General features: G+C 50.7%; 2 protein-coding genes across 3 annotated transcripts; both read right to left on the bottom strand.

Moving 5' to 3' along the window:
• Nucleotides 1–2,599: 2,599 nt before the first annotated feature.
• On the bottom strand, nucleotides 2,600–9,719 carry FOXR1 (forkhead box R1). Of its 2 annotated transcripts, XM_058663798.1 has the most exons (6): nucleotides 9,505–9,712; nucleotides 4,745–4,819; nucleotides 4,401–4,651; nucleotides 3,935–4,167; nucleotides 3,030–3,268; nucleotides 2,600–2,678 (listed from the first exon to the last, which is right to left on the bottom strand). In XM_058663798.1, exons 1-6 carry the CDS (start codon nucleotides 9,563–9,565, stop codon nucleotides 2,650–2,652), a joined length of 888 nt encoding a protein of 295 aa, XP_058519781.1. In that variant the 5' UTR covers nucleotides 9,566–9,712; the 3' UTR covers nucleotides 2,600–2,649. The 2 variants fall into 2 exon arrangements, with proteins under 2 accessions (XP_058519781.1, XP_058519782.1); XM_058663799.1 differs by lacking the exon at nucleotides 2,600–2,678 and having other exon boundaries at nucleotides 2,729–3,268; nucleotides 9,505–9,719.
• Nucleotides 9,720–15,343: 5,624 nt separating this feature from the next.
• On the bottom strand, nucleotides 15,344–17,357 carry UPK2 (uroplakin 2). The gene is made up of 5 exons (XM_004585141.2): nucleotides 17,282–17,357; nucleotides 16,691–16,822; nucleotides 16,367–16,505; nucleotides 16,091–16,161; nucleotides 15,344–15,708 (listed from the first exon to the last, which is right to left on the bottom strand). The coding sequence occupies exons 1-5, from the start codon at nucleotides 17,355–17,357 to the stop codon at nucleotides 15,572–15,574; spliced, it is 555 nt and encodes a 184-aa protein (XP_004585198.2). The 3' UTR covers nucleotides 15,344–15,571.
• Nucleotides 17,358–20,177: the final 2,820 nt, after the last annotated feature.

The following is a 20,177-nucleotide window of genomic DNA, read 5'->3' on the forward strand; positions in this document are numbered from 1 at the left end:
GGCACAGAGGGAAACTGTTGAGCTAAACTGCAGTACCATCTGGAAAGTGCTAGATTCTGGAGTGGGAGTGGGTCCAGTAAGGAAACAGTGAGCGCCTCCCTCTTGGATTGCCACTCTGACTGGTGAGAATGAGAACCAGGACTGGGACAGGCATGGCTAGACAGAGTGGCACCCACCAGCACATGTGTGGGCTAGATAGTGGGGCTGGTTGAGTAGAACTAGGCTTCAATAACCATTGACATGTATGTGAGCTGAATGGAATGTGGGACAGACAGAACCAGTCTGCTGTACATACTGGCAAGCATGAGAACCAGGGCAGTGACTGGGCTTGGTGGGGGTTTTTGCAGTTGCTCCGACTAGGCTACAACTAGTGTTGTATGGGGGCTAAGTGTGTGATGGGCAGGATTGGGCTGGACTGCAACACCCATTAGTTTGCACAGTGTTAAATTCGCTGCTGGCCAAAATGTTAGATTTGCCGACCACCAGAGAAAGAGTAACTCAAATATATGAAAAGAATTTAGATGGCCTTTATTTCAGGGAACCACGGTCACGGGCTTCCCTTCCCCATGCAGCGGAGTTGTGAAGGAGAAGGCTGCAGAGGAAGAAGAGTGAGGACGAGACAGGGAAGGGGCTTTTTAAGCAATGCTTGACGGAAGCAGAGTCAGGGTCACCTCGGCCCTTATTGGTGGGGGGATATGGGTCTGTGCCCCTCATTGGTGTAACGGTGGTCTCACTGCTGAGGGGCCCGCCAGAATTCCGCCATCCCTTCCAGGTTTAGTTGGAGGCCAACCCCGCCCTTCTCTGATTACTATGGTAGCCATCACATAGAAGACAAGGGCTGGAGACATCAGACCCAGTAATTGCAACTAACAGTGTGTGCAAGGCGACGGACTGTGCTGGACCCTGTATTGGCAGGCACACGCAAGAATCAGGACTGGGGGAATCACTGCAGATGAAGTTTATTTGGGAATCTCCAACTGAACTGCTGGACTCAGAATTCCAACCATAGAGAAACTGCAGGTTCTACGGTCTGTGGAATGCATGTGTCAGAGCTGGTCCTCCTCAGTGGTGTAGATGGAACAGTGGACAGCATATCTAGAAGCACATGGAGGACATGGCAGTACACTGGAGCCTGCAGAGGACACCTGGCACCACAACAGACAGAGGACAGAACAAATCGACCAACCACCTCAGCCAAGAGTTAGCAGTGAATACCTGGGCAAAAGGAGTCTCTAAGATGGACGATAGCAGCCAGTGGAGTCTGGAGAGATTTCATCGTGATTGGAGTGGCAAGATTAGCAGCAATACAGAACTGTTGAATTATCAAAACCACTTGAACATTATCCTCGGAGCATGCCCCACATCGAGGACCCTGGGTTAGGAGGCTGGGTATAGCTTCTCCCTTTATCTCTGGGTCCACTGCTCCAGCCTCACCCTTTCCCTGCTCATCACCTACAACATAGCCATAGTCTCACCTTGGATATAAGCATCTGCCAGCCCCAACCCTTCCCTCTGCTGCCCACATTACTTTCACCTATTCCCCTTGAATTCAAGAACTACCTCCTCACCACCAGGAAGCCAACCCTATTCCAAGTTAGCCAAGGAGCAGAATCTTTCTTGGATAAGCCTCCTCAGGATAATTGAACTATGGATGACAGAATTTCTTATGTAGGCAATTCAGCCCATGGCAGGTGTTGTGGCACAGCACGGCAAGCTACCATTGGGAACACTAACATCTCACATCAGGGTGCCACTCCTACCACTCTGCACCTCTGTTCCAGGTCTCTGCTAATGGGAAGCAGGAGACCTGTCACCCACACGGGTTATCCAGATGAAGGTTCTGATTCCGGCTTCACCCCGATCCAGTCCCAGCTGCTCTAGTCACTTGGGGGGAGGGGGCGGGAGATGAAACCAGCAAACGGGAGAGCTGCCTCTCTAGTATATAATAATTTCAGCCAGTTTGCTAGGAAAATAAAGAATTCCAAAACATGACCCATATTCAAATAAGAGAGCCAATACTACCATCACATTTAAAAAAAAAAAAAAAAAAAAAAAAAAACCACACTGAACAGTCCTTTTAGGCGAAACCGTCCAGGAATCACTTCAACATAATCCAAGAGAGGGAGAACAGCTGGTGTCTAACAAAACTGCACCATCCAGGAGAATGGAAGATGCACGACAGACATGGGCTGGCAGGGGTTTACACTGTTCTTATTACTGACAGAAAATATCAAAGGCGGAGTTTCCCTAAGGTGCTTCTGCTCTGCTGCCTTGTCACCCACCCTTACCCCTGCCATGGTGGAAAGCATCTCTGGGCCCTGAAGCCCTGTGAGCTTTGTATATAACAGCAGCTAAGCAACGCCAACTGAACAAGCAGGTGAGGCTTCCAGGGCTGGCCACTGCAAGCCAGCATCTCCCAAGAATGTATTTATAACCTAAGCTGGCAGTCACTTAGGACTGAACACTGGAGTGTATCCTCCTCCTCAGGAGAGCACAGTTTTGACGTGCTGCACACACTAGGCACCCATGGGCCTGGAGGGTGTACTGTTCCCCCAACTCCTCACCCCAACCCCATCCTCAGAGACCACGCATACGCAAGTGAGACTTCTGGGAACAACTTTAATAAGGCTGGTGCTAACTCTTGCAGCATCAAAGGTCAAACAGGAAGGGCATCATATCTGCAAGAAAGGGAGAGAGTTCAAAGGAATCAGATCTGCACCTGCTGCTTTCCAAGTCTGGGATGTTCTTACAGGTCATCTACCTCTCCTGGCTCGAATGCTACTCAATTACTGAGTTGTTCCAGAAGACAGGCCCTTCTACACATGACCCAGCACTGTGCCTCTCACATGGTATGCTGGCCCTGTTCCTGTGTGGAGCCGGGCTGGAAGCAGAGATCACCAGAGGGTGTCAGACTGCCTCTGCCCTCCCCGCTGCTTACACAAGGTGCCCCAGGCTGGCATGCTCCAGCTCTCAGCTGCAAGGTGGCAGGCCCCTCCCCAGGGCCCACTGCTCACACTGAGGCCTCACACCTGGCTGGCTCATGCACTGCTGGATACTTTCCAGCTGGGTGGAAGCCAAGGCGCGGGCCTCCTCCGCAAAGCGGCGGCGTCCCTCCTCGGTCAACTTCCAGAGGCAGGAGCGGGGCCGGGAGCTGGCCCCGACCTGCATACTGACCGGCACTTTCTCAAAGTTTTCTCGGAAACAGAGATTGTGGCGAATCGTATTCTTCCAGCCTTCCGGAGCCGTCCGGAAAAACGGAAAGTGTTGTCTGTAGACAGGAGAAAGATCAGGGGGTGGGGTTTCCATGTGTGTATGTGTGTGAGGGGGTCTGCTCTCCACTGCCTGGGAGCATGATTATACTTCTACCTGCACCAGCTATGTGAGACCCCCTCCTGTCAGCCCAGCTCGCCACCCCCATCTCAAGCTCTCTCTCCTCCCACCCATCGAGGGCTGAGGACCATGCCTGCAATATGAACAAGTAACTGCAGGTTGCTGGTCAGGGAGCACTGCCCTCCTGCCACCCCAAAGTCCTATCCTGAGAAAACAGGCCCTCCTCCGACTGCCAGGACAAGGTCTGCAATACCCACTAGGGCTCTCTTGTGCATGGCCGGAAAAGCTCAAGCTAACTGCTTTCTTAACGGAGCATCCTGGTCCTGGGTGAGCCCAGGGGCCCCTGCCCAGCAGAAGCAGGTGGGATACTGTCAGGGAAAGCAGATCTTATGTCGGGAGTTGGGGAGAGACTGTCCCAGGGCCCAGCTGGGGAAGACAGACCAGAAGGGGGCATGTGGAGGGTATTGGAGTGAACATGTACATGCAGGTGGACACACATGGGGACTCTCAGATCCAGAGGGGACAACTGAGTCAGCCACCCAGGGCCTGGAGCAGGGCCTGGCCCCTCCCCGCCCTACTCACAGGGCCCACCCCCGGCACATACCGAGTGAAACTGTAGATCTGCTGCACGTTGAGACCTCGGGGGGCACTGTTTCTTAAGGCCAGGGCAACTAGGTGGAAGTAATTGAGAGGGGGCCGGGACCAGCGCCTGCCCTCCTGGGTGCTGGCTTGCTGAAGCCTCCAACTCTGGAGGGGGGCCCTTTTGTGAGGGGACGGGAGAGCCACAGAGGAGCTGTCATCCTGGTCCTCAGCCTCCTCCTCCTCCTCTTCTGTGAGCTACAGGAGCACAGAGGAGGAACTGGTCCTGACTCCTTGGCTAAACTCGGAGGGGTGCTGGCCAGAGGGGGCAGTGGCACAGAGACCAACAGCAGGGCTTCTCCCCAACCCAAGGGCAGCCTGAACCCACTTATCTCTCACTGTCCCTAGGAGGGGAACTCGGGCCCAGCATCCCTATGCCCGCCCTACCTATGCCCCACATCCAGCCTTCCCATGCCATCAGAACTCCATACCTCCCAGCTGCTAGGAGATGAAGAGGTAAAGTGCTTCTGTGACGGAGACTGCTCCGTGGAGGAAGGCGAAAGTGCATCAACCCCTGTGGCCTCTGGGCAGTAGGCATCTTCCTCATTGCAGGACTCCTGAGCGCAAGGGTTTGAGTCTGCCACATCCTCTTTCTCGTTCACTCTTTGTGCTTCCAGCTTTCCCGGTGGATACACAACGTTAGGGTTGACCCACATCCACAGGTTAGGCTCAATTTCAGGTCCTACAGAGTACAGAGGAGTTGGTGTACCACAGCCCATGGGCTTGAGGCATCCCCAGCGGCCACCGAGCCATGGCAATAGAGCCAACTACTCACCGTCTGGATCAGCACGGGGCTTTATCGCCAGAGGTGGCTTTGGTGGTTCCACTATCCGAAGTCTGTACCTGGCCACTGGCAAGAGCAAAGTACACAGGGTCAATATTTGGCAGCATTTCACTGTGTGGCCCTGGAGTCTTTCTCCAGTGTCCTATCCTGGGAGTTGTGACCCAACAGCCTCCTGATTTTTGCTTTCCTGATTCTCCTGCTCTTTCTTTTATTTCACATACACCACCCCTGAACCATCTCATGCGAGTCTATGACTCCTATTACCAGGACTGTCACTTAAGTAGAACTGTCTTATGGAGACCAGAGGTCCTTACTTGGGTCATCAATGGTACTTCACACACATTTCTAGAACTGAACTCTGCCTTCTTGCTCTTCTTCCCATCATAGTCCTGTCTCAGCAAATGGCAACATCCCAACTAGTTGTTTTTTTTTTTTTTTTTTGAAAGATTTGTTTTTATTACAAAGTCAGATATACAGAGAGGAGGAGAGACAGAGAGGAAGATCTTCCGTCCGATGATTCACTCCCCAAGTGAGCCACAACGGGCCGGTGCACGCCGATCCAAAGCCGGGAACCAGGAACCTCTTCTGGGTCTCCCACGCAGGTGCAGGGTCCCAAATCCTTGGGCCATCCTCGACTGCTTTCCCAGGCCACAAGCAGGGAGCTGGATGGGAAGTGGAGCCGCCGGGACCAGAACCGGTGCCCATATGGGATCCCGGTGCGTTCAGGGCGAGGATTTTAGCCGCTAGGCCATGCCGCTGGGCTCCCAACTAGTTGTTGTGTCCCATGTTAGAGAGGAAGCAGGCTTTTGTTTGGGAGTGACAATATACTCAATTGAGAGCTCAATAGTCAGTAGATGTCCTTGATGCTGTTCACATTCAACACAGAACTCCAAAAAAGGGAAAAGTAGCAAGAAACAGAACATTGGGGGAAAAATCATTTGCAGGGGGAAAAAAAGGGATTAACATAGGAAATGATGCAAAAGCAACACCCAGGGGTCCTTGACCTAGCCACTAAAATGCCCATAGCCCACATCTGAGAGTCTGGGTTCCACTGCTGGCTCCAGCTGCCTGCTAACACAGACTCTGTGGGGGCAGAGGTGATGACAGTCAACTGGAATCCTGCCTACCCTTGAGGGATATCTGGATTGTGTCCCCAGTTCTGGGCTTTGGCTTCTGCCCCCTGGCTATTGTGGGCATCCAGTGAGTGAACCAATGGTTCGGAGCTCAAAATCCTTCTGCCTTTCAAATAAATAATACATACTACTAGAACAAATAAAGAACAAGTTTGCTATAATGACATAATAATTGACACTGTCCTTCTATATTAGTGTTAAAACTAAGCTATATATACTAGCAAAAGGTACTACACATCTAACACTCTCCTAATGTCTGGGAAGGTAGCAGAAGATGGCCCAAGTGCTTGGGTCCCTGCAACCCACACAGCAGACCTGGGTGAAATTCCTGCTTTCAGCCTAAGTCCCAGGCTGTTGCAGATGATTGGGGAAGTAACCACCAGATGGAAAAAAAAAATCTCTTAGGATAAATTAAGATCAACTTCAGTTCCTTTTTTAAAAAAAATGATCATTTGAAAAAAATTTTGATTATTTGAAAGGCAGAGTGACAGAGAGGGATAGATCCCAGGTACTCTGATATGAGGTATTAGAATTTCTTCCTTAAGATTTATTTTTATTGGATAGTCAGATTTACAGAAAGAGAGACAAAGAGAAAGACCTTCCATCTGTTGGTTCACTCTAAGTGGCCACAACAGCCAAAACTAAGTGGATCCAAAGTCAGCAGCTAGGAACTTCTTCTGTGTCTCCTACATGGATGCAGGGTCATAACGCCTTAGGCCGTCTTCTACTGCTTTCCCAGGCCACAAGCAGGAGCTGGATGGGAAGTGCAGCAGCCAGGGCACAAACTCGTACCCATATGGGATGCTGGTGCATGCAAGGCAAGGATTTAGCCACTGAGCCATCGTGCCAGACCCCAAAGTGTTAGCATTTCAAGTAGCAGTCCAATCACAACGTCAGCCCCTAAATTAACCTTAAGGTTTAAATTTAAATTTATACATAATTTTTAAAAATCACCAGAATCTAAGGAGGGAAAAGACAATAAATCGGGCCCAGCACAGTAGCCTAGCAGCTACCATCCTTGCCTTGCACCTGTTGGTTCACATCCCAGCAGTCCTGCTTTCCATCCAGTTCCCTGCTTGTGGCCTGGGAAACCAGTCGAGAATGGCTCAAAGCCTTGGGACCCTGCACCCACGTGGGAGACCTGGAAGAGCCTCTGGGCTCCTAGCTTCAGATTGGCTCAGCTCTGGCTGTTGTAGCTACTTGGGGAGTGAAACAGCAGATGGAAGATCTTCCTGTCTCCCCTCCTCTCTGTATATCTGACTTTCCAATGAAAACAAATCTTAAAAAAAAAAAAGGCAGTAAATTAAGAAAGTTTTCTAACAGAGCTTTCACAAATCATTTTGTAAAAAAAAACTTCCAAATGAGAAATAAAGCCAAACAGCATCCCTAAAGAGGAGGTACTTGGATGGTTAACAATCTGCTCATTATGAGTTATAAAACAACACTTCACAATTAACTATAATTGTGAAGATGCCAAGTATTTGCAAAGATGCAAGAACTTAAACCTCAAGAGCATCAGCTGCCCAGCCTGGTGCAGAGCAGATGGGCAGAACCTTCCCAGGTAGCATTAGCAGGCAGCTGGATTGGAAGTGGAGTAGCTGGGACTTGAATCCGTGTTCTAATGTAGGATTGCTGGTGTTATGAGCAGTGGCTTAACCCACTGTGGCGACACACCTGGCCTGTGTGCTTCCATTTTGATTCCACCCAAAGAGCTGCCCTCACCAGGCAGGTCACTGACTTCTACTCCTTCCCCTCCTTGAAAACTTACTTTACTGGGTTTCCAGGACACCAGACCCTCAGTTTTGGTTATCACTGGTCTTTCCTTCCACCTTATCTCTCCTCCCTCTAATCTTTTTATAATGCCCTGGGCCCTCCCATTCTCACTCCTCAAACCCCACCCTTGTTCCAAAGGCTCCAAATTTACATCTGCAGTTTCACCTCTTCCCAGAAGACACCGGCCTGGTGACACTTTCACCTGTATGCTTAAGAACCATCTCCTGGGCCTGGCACAGTGGCCTAGCGGCTAAAGTTCCCGCCTTGCATGCACCGGGATCCCATATGGGCGCCGGTTCTAATCCCAGCAGCTCCACTTCCCATCCAGCTCCCTGCTTGTGGCCTGGGAAAGCAGTTGAGAACGGCCCAAAGCCTTGGGACCCTGCACCCGTGTGAGAGACCTGGAAGAGGTTCCTGGTTCCCAGCTTCGGATCGGTGCAGCCTCGGCTGGTGCAGTCACTTGGGGAGTGAATCATCGGACGGAAGATTTTCCTCTCTGTCTCTCCTCCTTTCTGTATATCTGACTTTGTAATAAAATAAATAAAATCTTTAAAAAAAAAAAAAAAAAAAGAACCATCTCCAATCCACAGACTCCCAAACCCATCCTACCACAAGCTACCAAATCACAGCACAAGGCAATTCCATCCTTCCACTTGCACAAGGAGCTTCAGACAGCCATCTTCCAAGATCTCTTTTCCCCACACGACACAGACAATGCAGCTACCTGTACCTTCTCACCTTCTCTGCTACCACCCAGGCCTACTATCACTGTCTCTTGTCTAAATGACTGGCAGTGTCCTAACTAGTGTCCGGCCTAAGCTCTGCTCAGCATCCAGATCACGTGAAATCAGGACTGTAGTTTGTATGGCCCAGTGCAAAGTGAAAACCTGGGGCTCCTGACTTAAAAATTAGTCATTCCAAGACACAGCATTTCCCACGACTCATTGTCACATACTATAGCCTGGTGTGCTGTATGTGTGATCTGTCTACCCAAGTAGCCCACAATTGTCCCGTCAGTTGTCCATCACAATGCCTGGCTCACAGATTCTCGAACAAATGAACACGCAGGAACATCTTCTGGCATTAAAGAACATAGCTAATAATTGGGAGGGACAATTAAATTGCAAAAGGCAACAGATGTGGAGGACAGAATACTGGAGTCCGAAATGCTGACCCTGCCCCACAAGTAGATACACAAAACTGGGCAAGGGACAGTGTCAACAGATCCGGTTCTAACATGGGGGGTGGGGAGGAAGCGGAAAACTTAAGGGGGGTGGGTAGGGAGAAGAGACCACTCCAGGGGCTTTACAGGACCTGTGGGGAAAATTGGCACCATGAATTGTGGGGTAATTACCTCACCTTTCTACCTGAGACCCAAAGAGGAAGAAGAAACAAAGCAATGTCAATTGCTAACTAAGCCAGCATCCAGCTTTCTGCGTTAAAACGTAGGGCTGTAAATAAGCAAAACGCATCATTTCTTTCAAACTACTAGGCAGAGCCCATGGCGTTCCAAAAGGTGCCCAGCGACAGAGCAAGAAGCAAAGGAAGCTTGGCAGAGGCCTAGAAGGTTCTGAGAGCTACCACGGGAGAGAAGGGGGCTCCGTGGCAGGCCTGAGGAGACTCGCTGCCCTCAGGGGGCTTCCAGTGGAAGTGGCTGGGGGGAGGGGCGCGGCAGCCGGCCCAGGGGCTGGAGGCCCCCCAAGTTCCCTCCTACCCCCGACACACACACACCCTCCCCAGAAGTTCCCCCTCGCAGGGGCCGGAGCGGGGCCCAGCAGCGACCCCCACCCGGCCCGCCGCCCGCCCATCCCCCACAGCCGGCCCTGGAGACCCGGCGGCACTTACGGTTCTGCTCCGCGGTCGACAAGTGCGATGTGGTGCTGGCCAGAAAGATTTCATTGCCCATGTCCCAGTCAAGCAACCCCGGGACCTGGCCATGAAGGCTGTCCCAGAAGTCGAGGTCTTGGAGTTTGAGGTCCACCTTTAGCTTGAGGGGAGGGACGACCCGCTCTTGGAGATCTCCGGGACAGACTGAGGCCCTGGCCTCGCAAGCAACTTCCTCAGGTACTCGGGCTAATTGAATCAGGTGGGAGGCTGCGCAGGTGTGCGAACCGAGGCCTCTTCTTCGACGCCTCAACTCGCCTCAACTCGGCTGCCGAGGATCGCTTTCCTCAGCGGCTGCCGTCGAACTGGAGGGTTTGGGCAACCTCCGAGGTTCTGAAAGGGACCTGCGTGCCCCACCAAGGCTGCCCCCTGTGTTTTGCACAAAGTTACTTTCTCTAAAAGGCACAGTGACTGCTGCCTCGTCCCTATTTATAGCGTCTTTCTAGAAGTTTTGATGGGATTTAAGGTGTGTCTGAAAGTACGCCTGGAGATAGGATAGTTAATGGTGATTTGTGTTTTGTAAATTTTGTTTTTAGTAATTTTTAAATTTCAAAAAACAAAATTTAAGTAATAAATTTAAATTTCTTGAAAGATCTCAGGAATTCTGTGGGGGAAAAACACTCCGATTCACCAACTAAGCCAATGGACATTTTATCGTTTTTATCTTTATAATTACGAAAGATTTATTTATTTATTTGGAAAGGCAAATATACAGAGAAAAGGTGAGACAGAAAAAGATCTTCCATCCACTGGTTCACTGCCCAAGTGGCTGCAATGGCCGGAGTTGACCCCAGAGAACTATATCTTTTTTGAAAAATATATTTATTTATTTTTATTAGAAAGGCAGATATACAGAGAGACGGAGAGACAGAGAGAAATATCTTCCATCTGATGATTCACTCCTCAAGCGACCACAACAGCTGGAATTGAGCCGATCCAAAGCCAGTAGTCAGGAGCTTCTTCCAGGTCTCCCACGCGGGTGCAGGGTCCCAAGGCTTTGGGCCATCCTCGACTGCTTTCCCGGCCACAAGCAGGGAGCTGGATGGGAAGTGGAGCTGCCAAGATACGAACCGGTGCCCATATGGGATCCTGGCATGTGCAAGGTGAAGACTTATTTTCTAAGAACGGCCCTCAGTTCGGGTTTGACTGGCATCTCCCCATAGTTAGAGTTGTTATGCATTTTTACCATGAATACCAAACAAAGATGGTTCTTGCTGAGTGTATGGCGTCAGGGACCACAGGATACAAGGCAGCTCATTATTAATGATGTTAACACCAGTCCCAGGGTTAGTGGTAACTGTCAGCCATCCAATTATAAAAATGGCTTCCCTCCTTTTATAATCAGTGAGCAATTTGAGGAGAGATTCTTGGGAATCATCCACACTCTTGTTCCTCAGGCTTGGACCCAGTGAACTCCATTTTATAATTCTTGCCTAAATCAGTCATCATTGTTGTAGTTGTAAAATGATGCTTTTTTAAAAATAAACCTATTTCTTCTAGTCCAATGATTTAGTTGGTGATCTATGGTGTCAAAATTTCATCAGAAGACATTAACTTGACGGAGGTCCCCATGCTGGGCTCAACAGATAAAACCAATATGGAGTTTAGTCACAGTAACTGAGCTTTAGTTAATTATAGGAAGCTCTGCAACCAATTAACCAATTAAATTGCAACCAATTAAGTTGTCTGAGCAGCTCACTTGGTTTCCTATAAATGCTGTCAGATCCTGTGGGTGGGAGTTCAGAACCTGCTCTGACTCTGGAAGCTGCTGGAATCAGATTGTTTGCTTCTGCTCAAGCCAAAATCTACTAAATTTATTTTTTAAATCTTTTGTTTTTAATTTCTTATTTTTTAAAAGATTTATTTATTTTTATTGCAAAATCATACATATATATATAGAGAGAGGAGGAGAGACAGAAATATCTTCCGTACAATGGTTCACTCCCCAAGTGACTCCAACGACCAGTGTTGTGCCAGTCCAAAGCCAGGAGCCAGGAGCTCCTCTGAGTCTCCCACTTGGGTGCCGGGTCCCAAGACTTTGGACCGTCTTCGACTGCTTTCCCAGACCACAAGCAGGGAGCTAGATGGGAAGTGGAGCTACTAGGGTTAGAACCGGTGCCCATATGGGATCCCGGTGCCCATATGAGATCCTGACGTGTTCAAGGCGAGGACATTAGCCACTATGCCACGGCACTGGGCGCTTGTTTTTATATTTTAACATTTTTATTTGAAAGGCAGACAGACCCTCGCCAAGAGACATGGGGACAGTGAGAACTCCTGTCTGCTCATTCATTTTCCAAATACCTACAATCATCCAGAGCTGGGCTAGTCCAAAGCCAGGAGCATGGAACTCAACTGAGGTCTCCCATGTGGGTGGCAGGGATGCAGGTGCTCGAGCTGTCACCTATTGCCTCTCTGAGATTGCTTAATCAGGAGGGTGGACTGAAGCAAAACTGGAACTTGACTCCAAGGACTCCAACATGGAAAGTGGACTTCCCAAGTGGCATCTCAACTGCTAAGCTAAAACACACCCCTGTGAATCTTTCTGATTCCATTTGGCATTTTCCCAGTCCCTTCCTCCTCTTTTGGGGCTTGAGCATTCATTTACTCATTCCTTTATTTAACAAATATTTATTGAATGTCTAGTTGTAGAGCCTAGTTTCCACAAGCTTCTGGGAACACAACAGTTGCTTTCTGTAGGAGAACAATTGATAGGAGGATATCGTTTGTATGCGAACAATTGAGTGGATATGATTTGAATGAGGACACTTGATTGGATATATAAAACTGAAAGAGATCCTTTCAGGCAAAGGTTCTGTAGATAGGTTTATGGGAACTATGTAAGCTTCTCAATACCTCCTCAATTATCCTATGTGACCCTTAGTCTATAAAAGCCTGATGTTACTAATAAACTTCAGCTATTGACCATCTGTCAGTAGTCCACAAGTGTTATTATCAACTCCGTGCACTAAGTCCATCGCTGTCGGGCAGCGAACACTTTCAGGGAACCTACAGTCTGATGGGAGATGCAATCTAGTCCTCCCACAAACCCATCCTTTAAAAAATTTTATTTATTTTTATTGGAAAGGCAGATATATAGAAAGACGGAGACACAGAGAAAGATCTGGGCCCGGTGCGATAGTGTAACAGTTAAAGTCCTTGACTTGGGCCTGGCATGATAGCATGGAGGCTAAAGTCCATGCCTAAAACATGCCAGGATCCCATATGGGCACCGGTTCTAATCCTAGCAGCTCCACTTCCCATCCAACTCCCTGCTAATGGCCTGGGAAAGCAGTCGAGGACGGCCCAAAGCCTTGGGACTCTGCACCCGCATGGGAGACCTGGAAGAGGCCCCTGGCTTCGAACTGGTTCAGCTCCAGCCGTTGAGGCCACTTGGAGAGTGAACCATCAGACAGAAGATCTTCCTCTGTCTCTTCTCTTTGTATATCTGCCTTTCCAATCAAAATAAATAAATCTGGCCTGATGGTGTGGCCTAGTGGCTAAAGTCCTCGCCTTAAACACATCAGGATCCCATATGGGCGCCGGTTCTAATCCTGGCAGCTCCACTTTCCATCTAGCTGCCTGCTTGTGGCCTGGGAAAGCAGTCGAGGATGGCCCAAAGCTTTGGAACCCTGCACCCGCGTGGGAGATCTGGAAGAAGCTCTGGGCTCCTGGTTTCAGACTGGCTCAGCTTGGGCCAGTGCAGCAGCTTGGGACTGAATCGTCCACCAGATGATCTTCCTCTCTGTCTCTCCTCCTCTATGTATATCTGCCTTTCCAATCAAAATAAATAAATCTTAAAAAAAGAGAGAGAGAGGACCCATCGGCATGGCCTAGCAGCTAAAGTCCTTGCCTTGAACACGCCAGGATCCCATATGGGCTCCAGTTCTAATCCTGGCAGCTCCACTTCCCATCCAGCTCCCTGCTTGTGGCCTGGGAAAGCAGCTGAGGACAGCCCAAATCCTTGGGACTCTGCACCCACATCGGAGACCTGGAAGAAGTTCCTGGTGCCCGCCTTCGGGTGTCACAGCACTGGCCATTGTGATCACTTGGGGAGTGAATCATCGGATGGAAGATCTTTCTCTCTGTCTCTCCTCCTCTGTGTATATCTGACTTTCCAATAAAAATGAAATAAATTTGTAACAAAAAAAAGGGAGGGAGAGAGAGAGAGAGAGAGACGTTCCGATTGCTGATTTACTCCCCAAGTGGCCACAATGGCCAGAGCTGAGCTGACCAGGAATAAAACCGGCCCATATGGTATCCCAGCGCATGCAAGGAGAGGGCTTTAACCACATTCTTGTACACGACTACAGTGATACTATGGAAGACAGAACGATGAAACCCCACTGATGGAGTTGAGTGGGGAGACAGAAGCCAGAGAATTCCCTGGAGAAGAGACAGGGAGCTAACCATGCAGATGGCACTGGGGGCAAGGAGGATATTTTGAGCTTGTGCGCTTGTCTGATGAGCTTAGGACATAGGCAGGAAGATGGTACAAGGTGAGGGGATGTTATGGGATAAATCAGGCCTTAAATGGTACCTTAAAATTTTTAGATTTTTGGGCCCAGTGCAGTGGCTTAGCAACCAAAGTTCTTGCCTTGAACGCACTGAGATCCCATATAGGTGCCGGTTCTAATCCCAGCAGCTCCACTTCCCATCCAGCTTCTGCTTGTGGCCAGGGAAAGCAGTTGAGGACGGCCCAAAGCCTTGGGACCCTGCACCCACGTGGGAGACCTGGAAGAAGCTCCTGGCTCCTGGCTTCGGATCAGTGCAGCTCTGGCCATTGGAGAGTTACTTGGAGAGTGAATCAACAGACAGATCTTCCTCTCTGTCTTCTCTCTCTCTCTCTCTCTCTCTCTCTCTATATATATATATATATGTATATATATATAAAATAAATTTTCAAAAACATTTTAGATTTTTTCTCCCCCTTTGTTTTTGTTGTTGTTGTTTTGTTTTGTTTTAAAGCTACTCACCTGAGAGTATTATAGAGAAAAAAAAATAGGAGAGACAGAGAGGTCATCCATTGTTTGTTTCACTTCCCAGGTGACTACAGTGGCTGGGGCTGGACCGGACCAAAGTCAGGAACCTAGAGCTTCTTCTTGGTTTCCCAAGTGGTGGCAGGAATCCAAGTGCCTGGGCCATCTTCTGCTGCTTTCCCGAGGTAATTGCCAGGGAGCTGAATTGGAGATGGAGCAGCTGGGACACAAGCCAGCACCTGAATGGCTCCCAGATATTCCATAGTGCTGACCCCAGACTGGGGTCTTTACTATAAGAGCAATGCAAACATCCCATATGCTTATGAGAAATACATACTGGAGAGGAGGAAAGGAAATGAAGGTGACCACTCCTGTCCCCACTCTGTTACCAGACTATGTCACTCTTGTCTCTCTCTCTGGCCAGAAGTCTTGTAAACCTATTCTGCTCCCCCAACCCCCCAGTGCTCTGTCCTTGGTGTCACCTTGAAGGCCTTGCCTTTGTCTTATTCCCTTCTCTACTGTTTTCCCCAGAAGCTCTCCCATGTTCTGACAGCTGTGCCCTTTGGGAACCTCAGGTCTTTAGGCTCTGCAAGGTGTACCTGTCCCAGGCCCATGGTCAGGTGGCCTGCTATGAGTTGTGCAAAGGGAGTGATATCTGATACCTGAGTAGTTCCATCCTCTGGACCCATCCTGCAGAAAAGCAGCTCTGAGGCTGGGGAGCACAGAGGGTACCTGCTTCTGCACTTGGAGCCTGGATGTAGGTTTGAACTGACACAGAGTCCAACAAAGTTAAAGATACACTGCAGATGGGGTGGCAGCTTTTATTGTAGAGCCTGAGTTCACTGAGTGAGGGTAATTGCTATGGGGGGGAGGGCTGAGGGGAGGTGATGAACTGGAAAAATACTCGTCTCTGCCATGAGTAGGTTGGGAGTGAGGGTCCCAGGGGTTAAAGGCAGGATGGGGAAGGGGCAGGGAGGCCTGGGAGGAGCCTGGACTTAGGAAGGGATGGAGCCTGTGCTTCCTGGAGCGGCCATTCTGGGCCAGCCTCCTCACTTGCGAGCACCCAGTGCCAGAGCAGTGATCAGGCCCACAACCAGCAAGAACATGGCGACAGAGAGCAACACAGTGATGACCACCATGCCCCCTGTGCGGGCCATTCCCAGCCCGATGGACTCTAGGTTTCTTCCTGTTGGGAGAGAAAGAGAGAAAAAGGGAGAAAAGCAAAGCCCCTTTGGAAGTAGCAGGGGCACCTACCCTTCCAAGAGCCTGGCCCTCATCCATTCCTCTGTCTATCCATCCATTCGTCCATCCAAACAACTGACCAAGTGATGAATGCAGCTCCCAATCACCCCCAATCACCCAGGATGCAGCCTCTGCCTGCAAGGAGTCTTTAGCTCAGCGCCGTAGCAGGTGGGTAGCTGGGCAGTCAGTGTGCTAGGAGCTCAGTGCTGGAACGGAGGCATGAAGGTGCTGAGGGAGTTCAGTGGGGTGTAGTGGAGCCAACCTGGGGTGTGAGGTGGGAGGGACTAGAAGCTGAGGTATAAGCAGGAAGTGGGAGTGGGACTTACGAGGAAGTGTGGACATCAGGACCTCTCTGCTGGTTTCAGTGGATGTCCCCTTCCTTACCAGGTAGGAGATGCTTTTGGGGGTGTTGGGAGAGAGGAGAAAAACTTAGGTGAGCCTGCTGGAAGAGGGGTTCATGGCTGGGCTCTAGTAAGTGAGGCCCACTGTTCATCCTTCTGGCTGTGCCCTCTCTCTAGCCCCTGTGCAGACCAGACCCTTAGCCATCAGCTTCTTTCTGCATTTCCTGTCCCATAGGGGCCCCAAGTTGAGTGGATACCTACTAGTATTGGGTTCCTGGCGAGAGATTTGTCACCTGGTATGCGCTGAGCCGAGTGACTGTGAAGCCATCCCCACTGTCCACCACTCTTACCAGCTCCCTGCGCCCACGGCATGGAGGCACCACAAAGCTGGACTTCACCACTGGACAGGAAGTCGGGGGGTTGGAGATGAGGTCATGTTTCCAGAGGCCCCAGAAAGGAGTGGTATTAGAAGGTGGATGCCCTGGGAATGGGGTTGATAGGGTGGCATGGACAGGGGAAAGAAGCGCGGGGGATGTGTATCCTGCTCCTCTGGGGAGCAGGGGATGTCCCGGGGAGGGGGCAGACCTGTGCTGTCGTTGGCTCTCCGTATTGTGAGTGTGGCGTTGCCTCCTGTGAGGTGACAGGGAGGCAAAGCAACCAGTAGACTCTCTGTTAGCGCCGGAGACAGCAGACCCGAGAGGCTTGAGATGTTGAAGTCTGTTGGAAGGACAAGGAGAGTGCTCAGATGGCAGTCAGCCCAATACCAGCCTTCAGATCTGGCCTTGAACTCCTGGGCCCTCTTGTAAATTCAGAGTCCAACTCCCCTCTCCACACTGCCAACTACGGGCACAACAGCTGGACCTGAATGTGTCTGCCCGCCAGGTGGCAGGCTTGGGCTGCAGAAGCTGGATGGATACTCCAGCAAGCTGATCTGAGCCAGACCCTGAAGCCAGGCATGGGTAGCACCACTACCAAGGCTTTGAACCATTTGCACATCACTCTGCCTCCTGGGTCTGGAAGAGAAACAGGAGCGTGTTCTGGGCCTCACATCTGATGCCTGGTCACTGCTATCACCAACCCCTGCAACCAAGACCAGACAAATACCTCCTCGAGAGCCTCCTACCACTGGATGCCACCCTCAAGGCCTTCCCCACCTCCACCAGAGATAGCAGAGACCTGCAGCTCCCGGGGTCAGAACAGACAGCAGGACCAGGATCAAAGACAAAGTCCAGGTGGGCTGCAGGGATGCCATGCTGGGATGGGAGCCGGACCGGTGCTGGCAGGCAAGTGAGGCCCTGCCCCTGGGATGGCTGGTTATGTCCCAGGGTAGGTGGAGCTTAAGGGGAATCCAGTCCAACCTGCCCCCTTGGGCCCTAGACAAGTTTTTCAGGATGGGTAGCTGACCCTTCATCCACAAGGCAGTGGGCAAGGGATGTCCTGGCTGCTTGGCCTGGCAGCACAGTATGCATCTGGGGTCTGGCCTGTAGGGGACTGCGCTCTGTATGGGGGGCCTTGCCTGGGGGCAGCGTGTTCTGAAATTGCCCTATTGTGTGAAAAGTGAGAAACTTGGCTGGGCTCCTGAAGGGGCCTTGGCTAGAGAAAAAGGAAAACAGACATGGAACAAAACTGAGGATTCTTTCTTTTTATTATTATTATTATAAAGGCAGATCAGATTTATAGACAGATCATCCATCTGCTGGTTTACTCCCCAGATGGTCACAATGGTTGGAGCTGAGGTGATCCAAAACCAGGAGTCAGGAGTTTCTTCTGGGTCTCCCATGCAGGTGCAGGATCCCAAGGCTTTGGGCCATCTTCCACTGCTTTTCCAGGCCATTAGCAGGGAGGTAGAAGGGAAGTGGAACAGCCAGGACACAAATTGACACCCATATTGGATCCCTGTGCTTTCAAGGTGAGGATTTAGCCGTTAAATCAGAACTATGGATTCTAGTTCCTGGGGTTGATGGAGGCCCAGGCACCATGGCTCTAGGAGAGCTTGGGGGCTGGTGCCAGGGAGTGGGCAGGCCTTCAAGGTTGCTCTGGAATGAACACCAGGAAAGCTTAGGAACCAGCAGGAAACACCAGGCAGGTGGACACTGACCCTGCCCAGGGAGGATGGGGTCCTCAGTGATTCTTGAGCAGTAAGCGTTTGCTGAACAGCTCAACACCAGATGGCATTGCCCCTCGCCTTGTAGATGTGGAAACGAGACACAAACAGGTGGAGTGACCTGTGGGGAATGCAATGCTCAGGACAAGGTGTTGTCCACTCCCCTCCAGGGCCAGGAGGATGGCTCTCCTGGTGTATTTCTGCTTTCCTGCTGTCAGAGAAGGAAAGTGAGGGGCCACAGGAGGCTGGCCTTACCTTCATGGTGGGTAGGTTTGGCTCAAAGCCGCAGGTGCAGGCAGAGTGTGACAGGTAAGAGCAGATGCTTGAGCATCTTCAGGTTACATTTTTCCAAATGTAATGTGCTCCCAAGGCACCAGGGAATTTTTTTTGTTTTTACAGATTTATATTGGAAAGACATTTATAGAGAGAAGGAGAGATGGGGCAAGATCTTGCATCCGCTGGCTCACTCCCCCAAGTAACCGCAATAGCCAGAGCTGAACCAATCTGAAGCCAGGAACTGGGAGCTTCTTCCAGGTCTCCCACATGGGTGCAGGGTCCCAAGACTTTGGGCTGTCCCCAACTGCTTTCCCAGGCCACAAGCAGGGAGCTGGATGGGAAGTGGCGCAGCTGGGACACGAACTGGCAACCATATGGGATGCTGGCGCTTGAAGGGGGAGGATTTAGCTAATTGAGCCACTGCACGGTGTCTCTGGGATGTTAAGTGCCGGATCTGATTGAGGGGCCGGCGTTTGAGGTGAAGGCTCAAACTGCATTTCTGATGAGTTTCCTTTATGGTAGCATGGTGGGGGAGGTGATCTGAGGGGCCCACAGCTGGAGTCCCAGGGGCTCGCAGGTAGCCATTCCCCTGCTCCCCCTCTTTGAGGGCCGCCAGGGACAGTGTTTTTCCTCCAGGCTACTAGAATGTGTGGGTGCTAAGTCCAGAATTGAATTCACTGCTTTCTGTGCTTTAACTATTGTCCCTATTAAGATCAGCTCCTACCGTCACTCTACAAACAGAAAGAAGACCTTTTGCACATTCGGAAGAACTTGAGGGACCTGATTGCAGCACTTCAGCTTAGGCCTCCAACCTTGTCCCCTGTGAGTGCAAGTTGGGTCCCATGTCTCCGTCCCTTTCTGATTCAGCTCCCTACTAGAAAAGCAGCAGAAAATGGCCAAAGTACTTGGATCCCTGCATCCACATGGGAGACCCAGATGGAGTTACTGGCTCCTGGCTTTTGCCTGGTCCAGCACTGGCCACTGTGGCCAAGTGGGGAGTGAACCAGTGGGTTCTCTCTCTCTCTCTTTTTCCTTCTCCCTCTCTGTGTCTCTGCCTTTCAGATAAATACGTCTTTAAAATAAAATGGGAGAGGGCCCGGCGGCGTGGCCTAGCGGCTAAAATCCTCGCCTTGAAAGCCCCGGGATCCCAAATGGGCGCAGGTTCTAATCCCAGCAGCTCCACTTCCCATCCAGCTCCCTGCTTGTGGCCTGGGAAAGCAGTCGAGGACGGCCCAATGCATTGGGACCCTACACCCGTGTGGGAGACCCGGAAGAGGTTCCAGATTCCCGGCTTCGGATTGGCGCGCATCAGCCCGTTGCGGCTCACTTGGGGAGTGAATCAGCGGATGGAAGATCTTCCTCTCTGTCTCTCCTCCTCTGTGTATATCTGGCTGTAATAAAATGAATAAATCTTTAAAAAATAAATAAATAAAATGGGAGAGAAGGAGCCGACTTAAGGGTGGTGCGCCTCCAAACCCATCACCCAGCCAACAGCCTGTTTGCATGCGGACTTGGGAGGGTATCTCTTGCCATTTCAGTCACAGCAGGAAGCAAAGAGAAGAGGTTGCGTTTATTGAAGGTTGCTTTGGGTATACTGCTAAGCCTCCAGTCTCAATTGGAATTCTGACTGGGACAGAGTGGAGTGGGAGAGAGCAGATCTCAGACTAGATTTGAAACAGATATGAGGTCCCT

This window comes from Ochotona princeps, chromosome 4 (assembly GCF_030435755.1).
Source record: "Ochotona princeps isolate mOchPri1 chromosome 4, mOchPri1.hap1, whole genome shotgun sequence".
Lineage (NCBI taxonomy): Eukaryota > Metazoa > Chordata > Mammalia > Lagomorpha > Ochotonidae > Ochotona > Ochotona princeps.

Excerpts from the sequence above, each read along its gene's own strand:
- UPK2 (XM_004585141.2), bottom strand. The coding sequence starts at position 17,357 with ATGGCATCCCTGCAGCCCACCTGGACTTTGTCTTTGATCCTGGTCCTG. Across the intron at positions 16,506-16,690 it reads GAGAGCCAACGACAGCACAG|TGGTGAAGTCCAGCTTTGTG; the intron begins GTCTGCCCCCTC and ends CTTCCTGTCCAG. Across the intron at positions 16,162-16,366 it reads TCGCCAGGAACCCAATACTA|CATCTCCTACCTGGTAAGGA; the intron begins GTAGGTATCCAC and ends CACCCCCAAAAG.
- FOXR1 (XM_058663799.1), bottom strand. The coding sequence starts at position 9,565 with ATGGGCAATGAAATCTTTCTGGCCAGCACCACATCGCACTTGTCGACC. Across the intron at positions 4,820-9,504 it reads GTCGACCGCGGAGCAGAACC|TGGCCAGGTACAGACTTCGG; the intron begins GTAAGTGCCGCC and ends TGCTCTTGCCAG. Across the intron at positions 3,269-3,934 it reads CAGATCTACAGTTTCACTCG|ACAACACTTTCCGTTTTTCC; the intron begins GTATGTGCCGGG and ends TCCTGTCTACAG.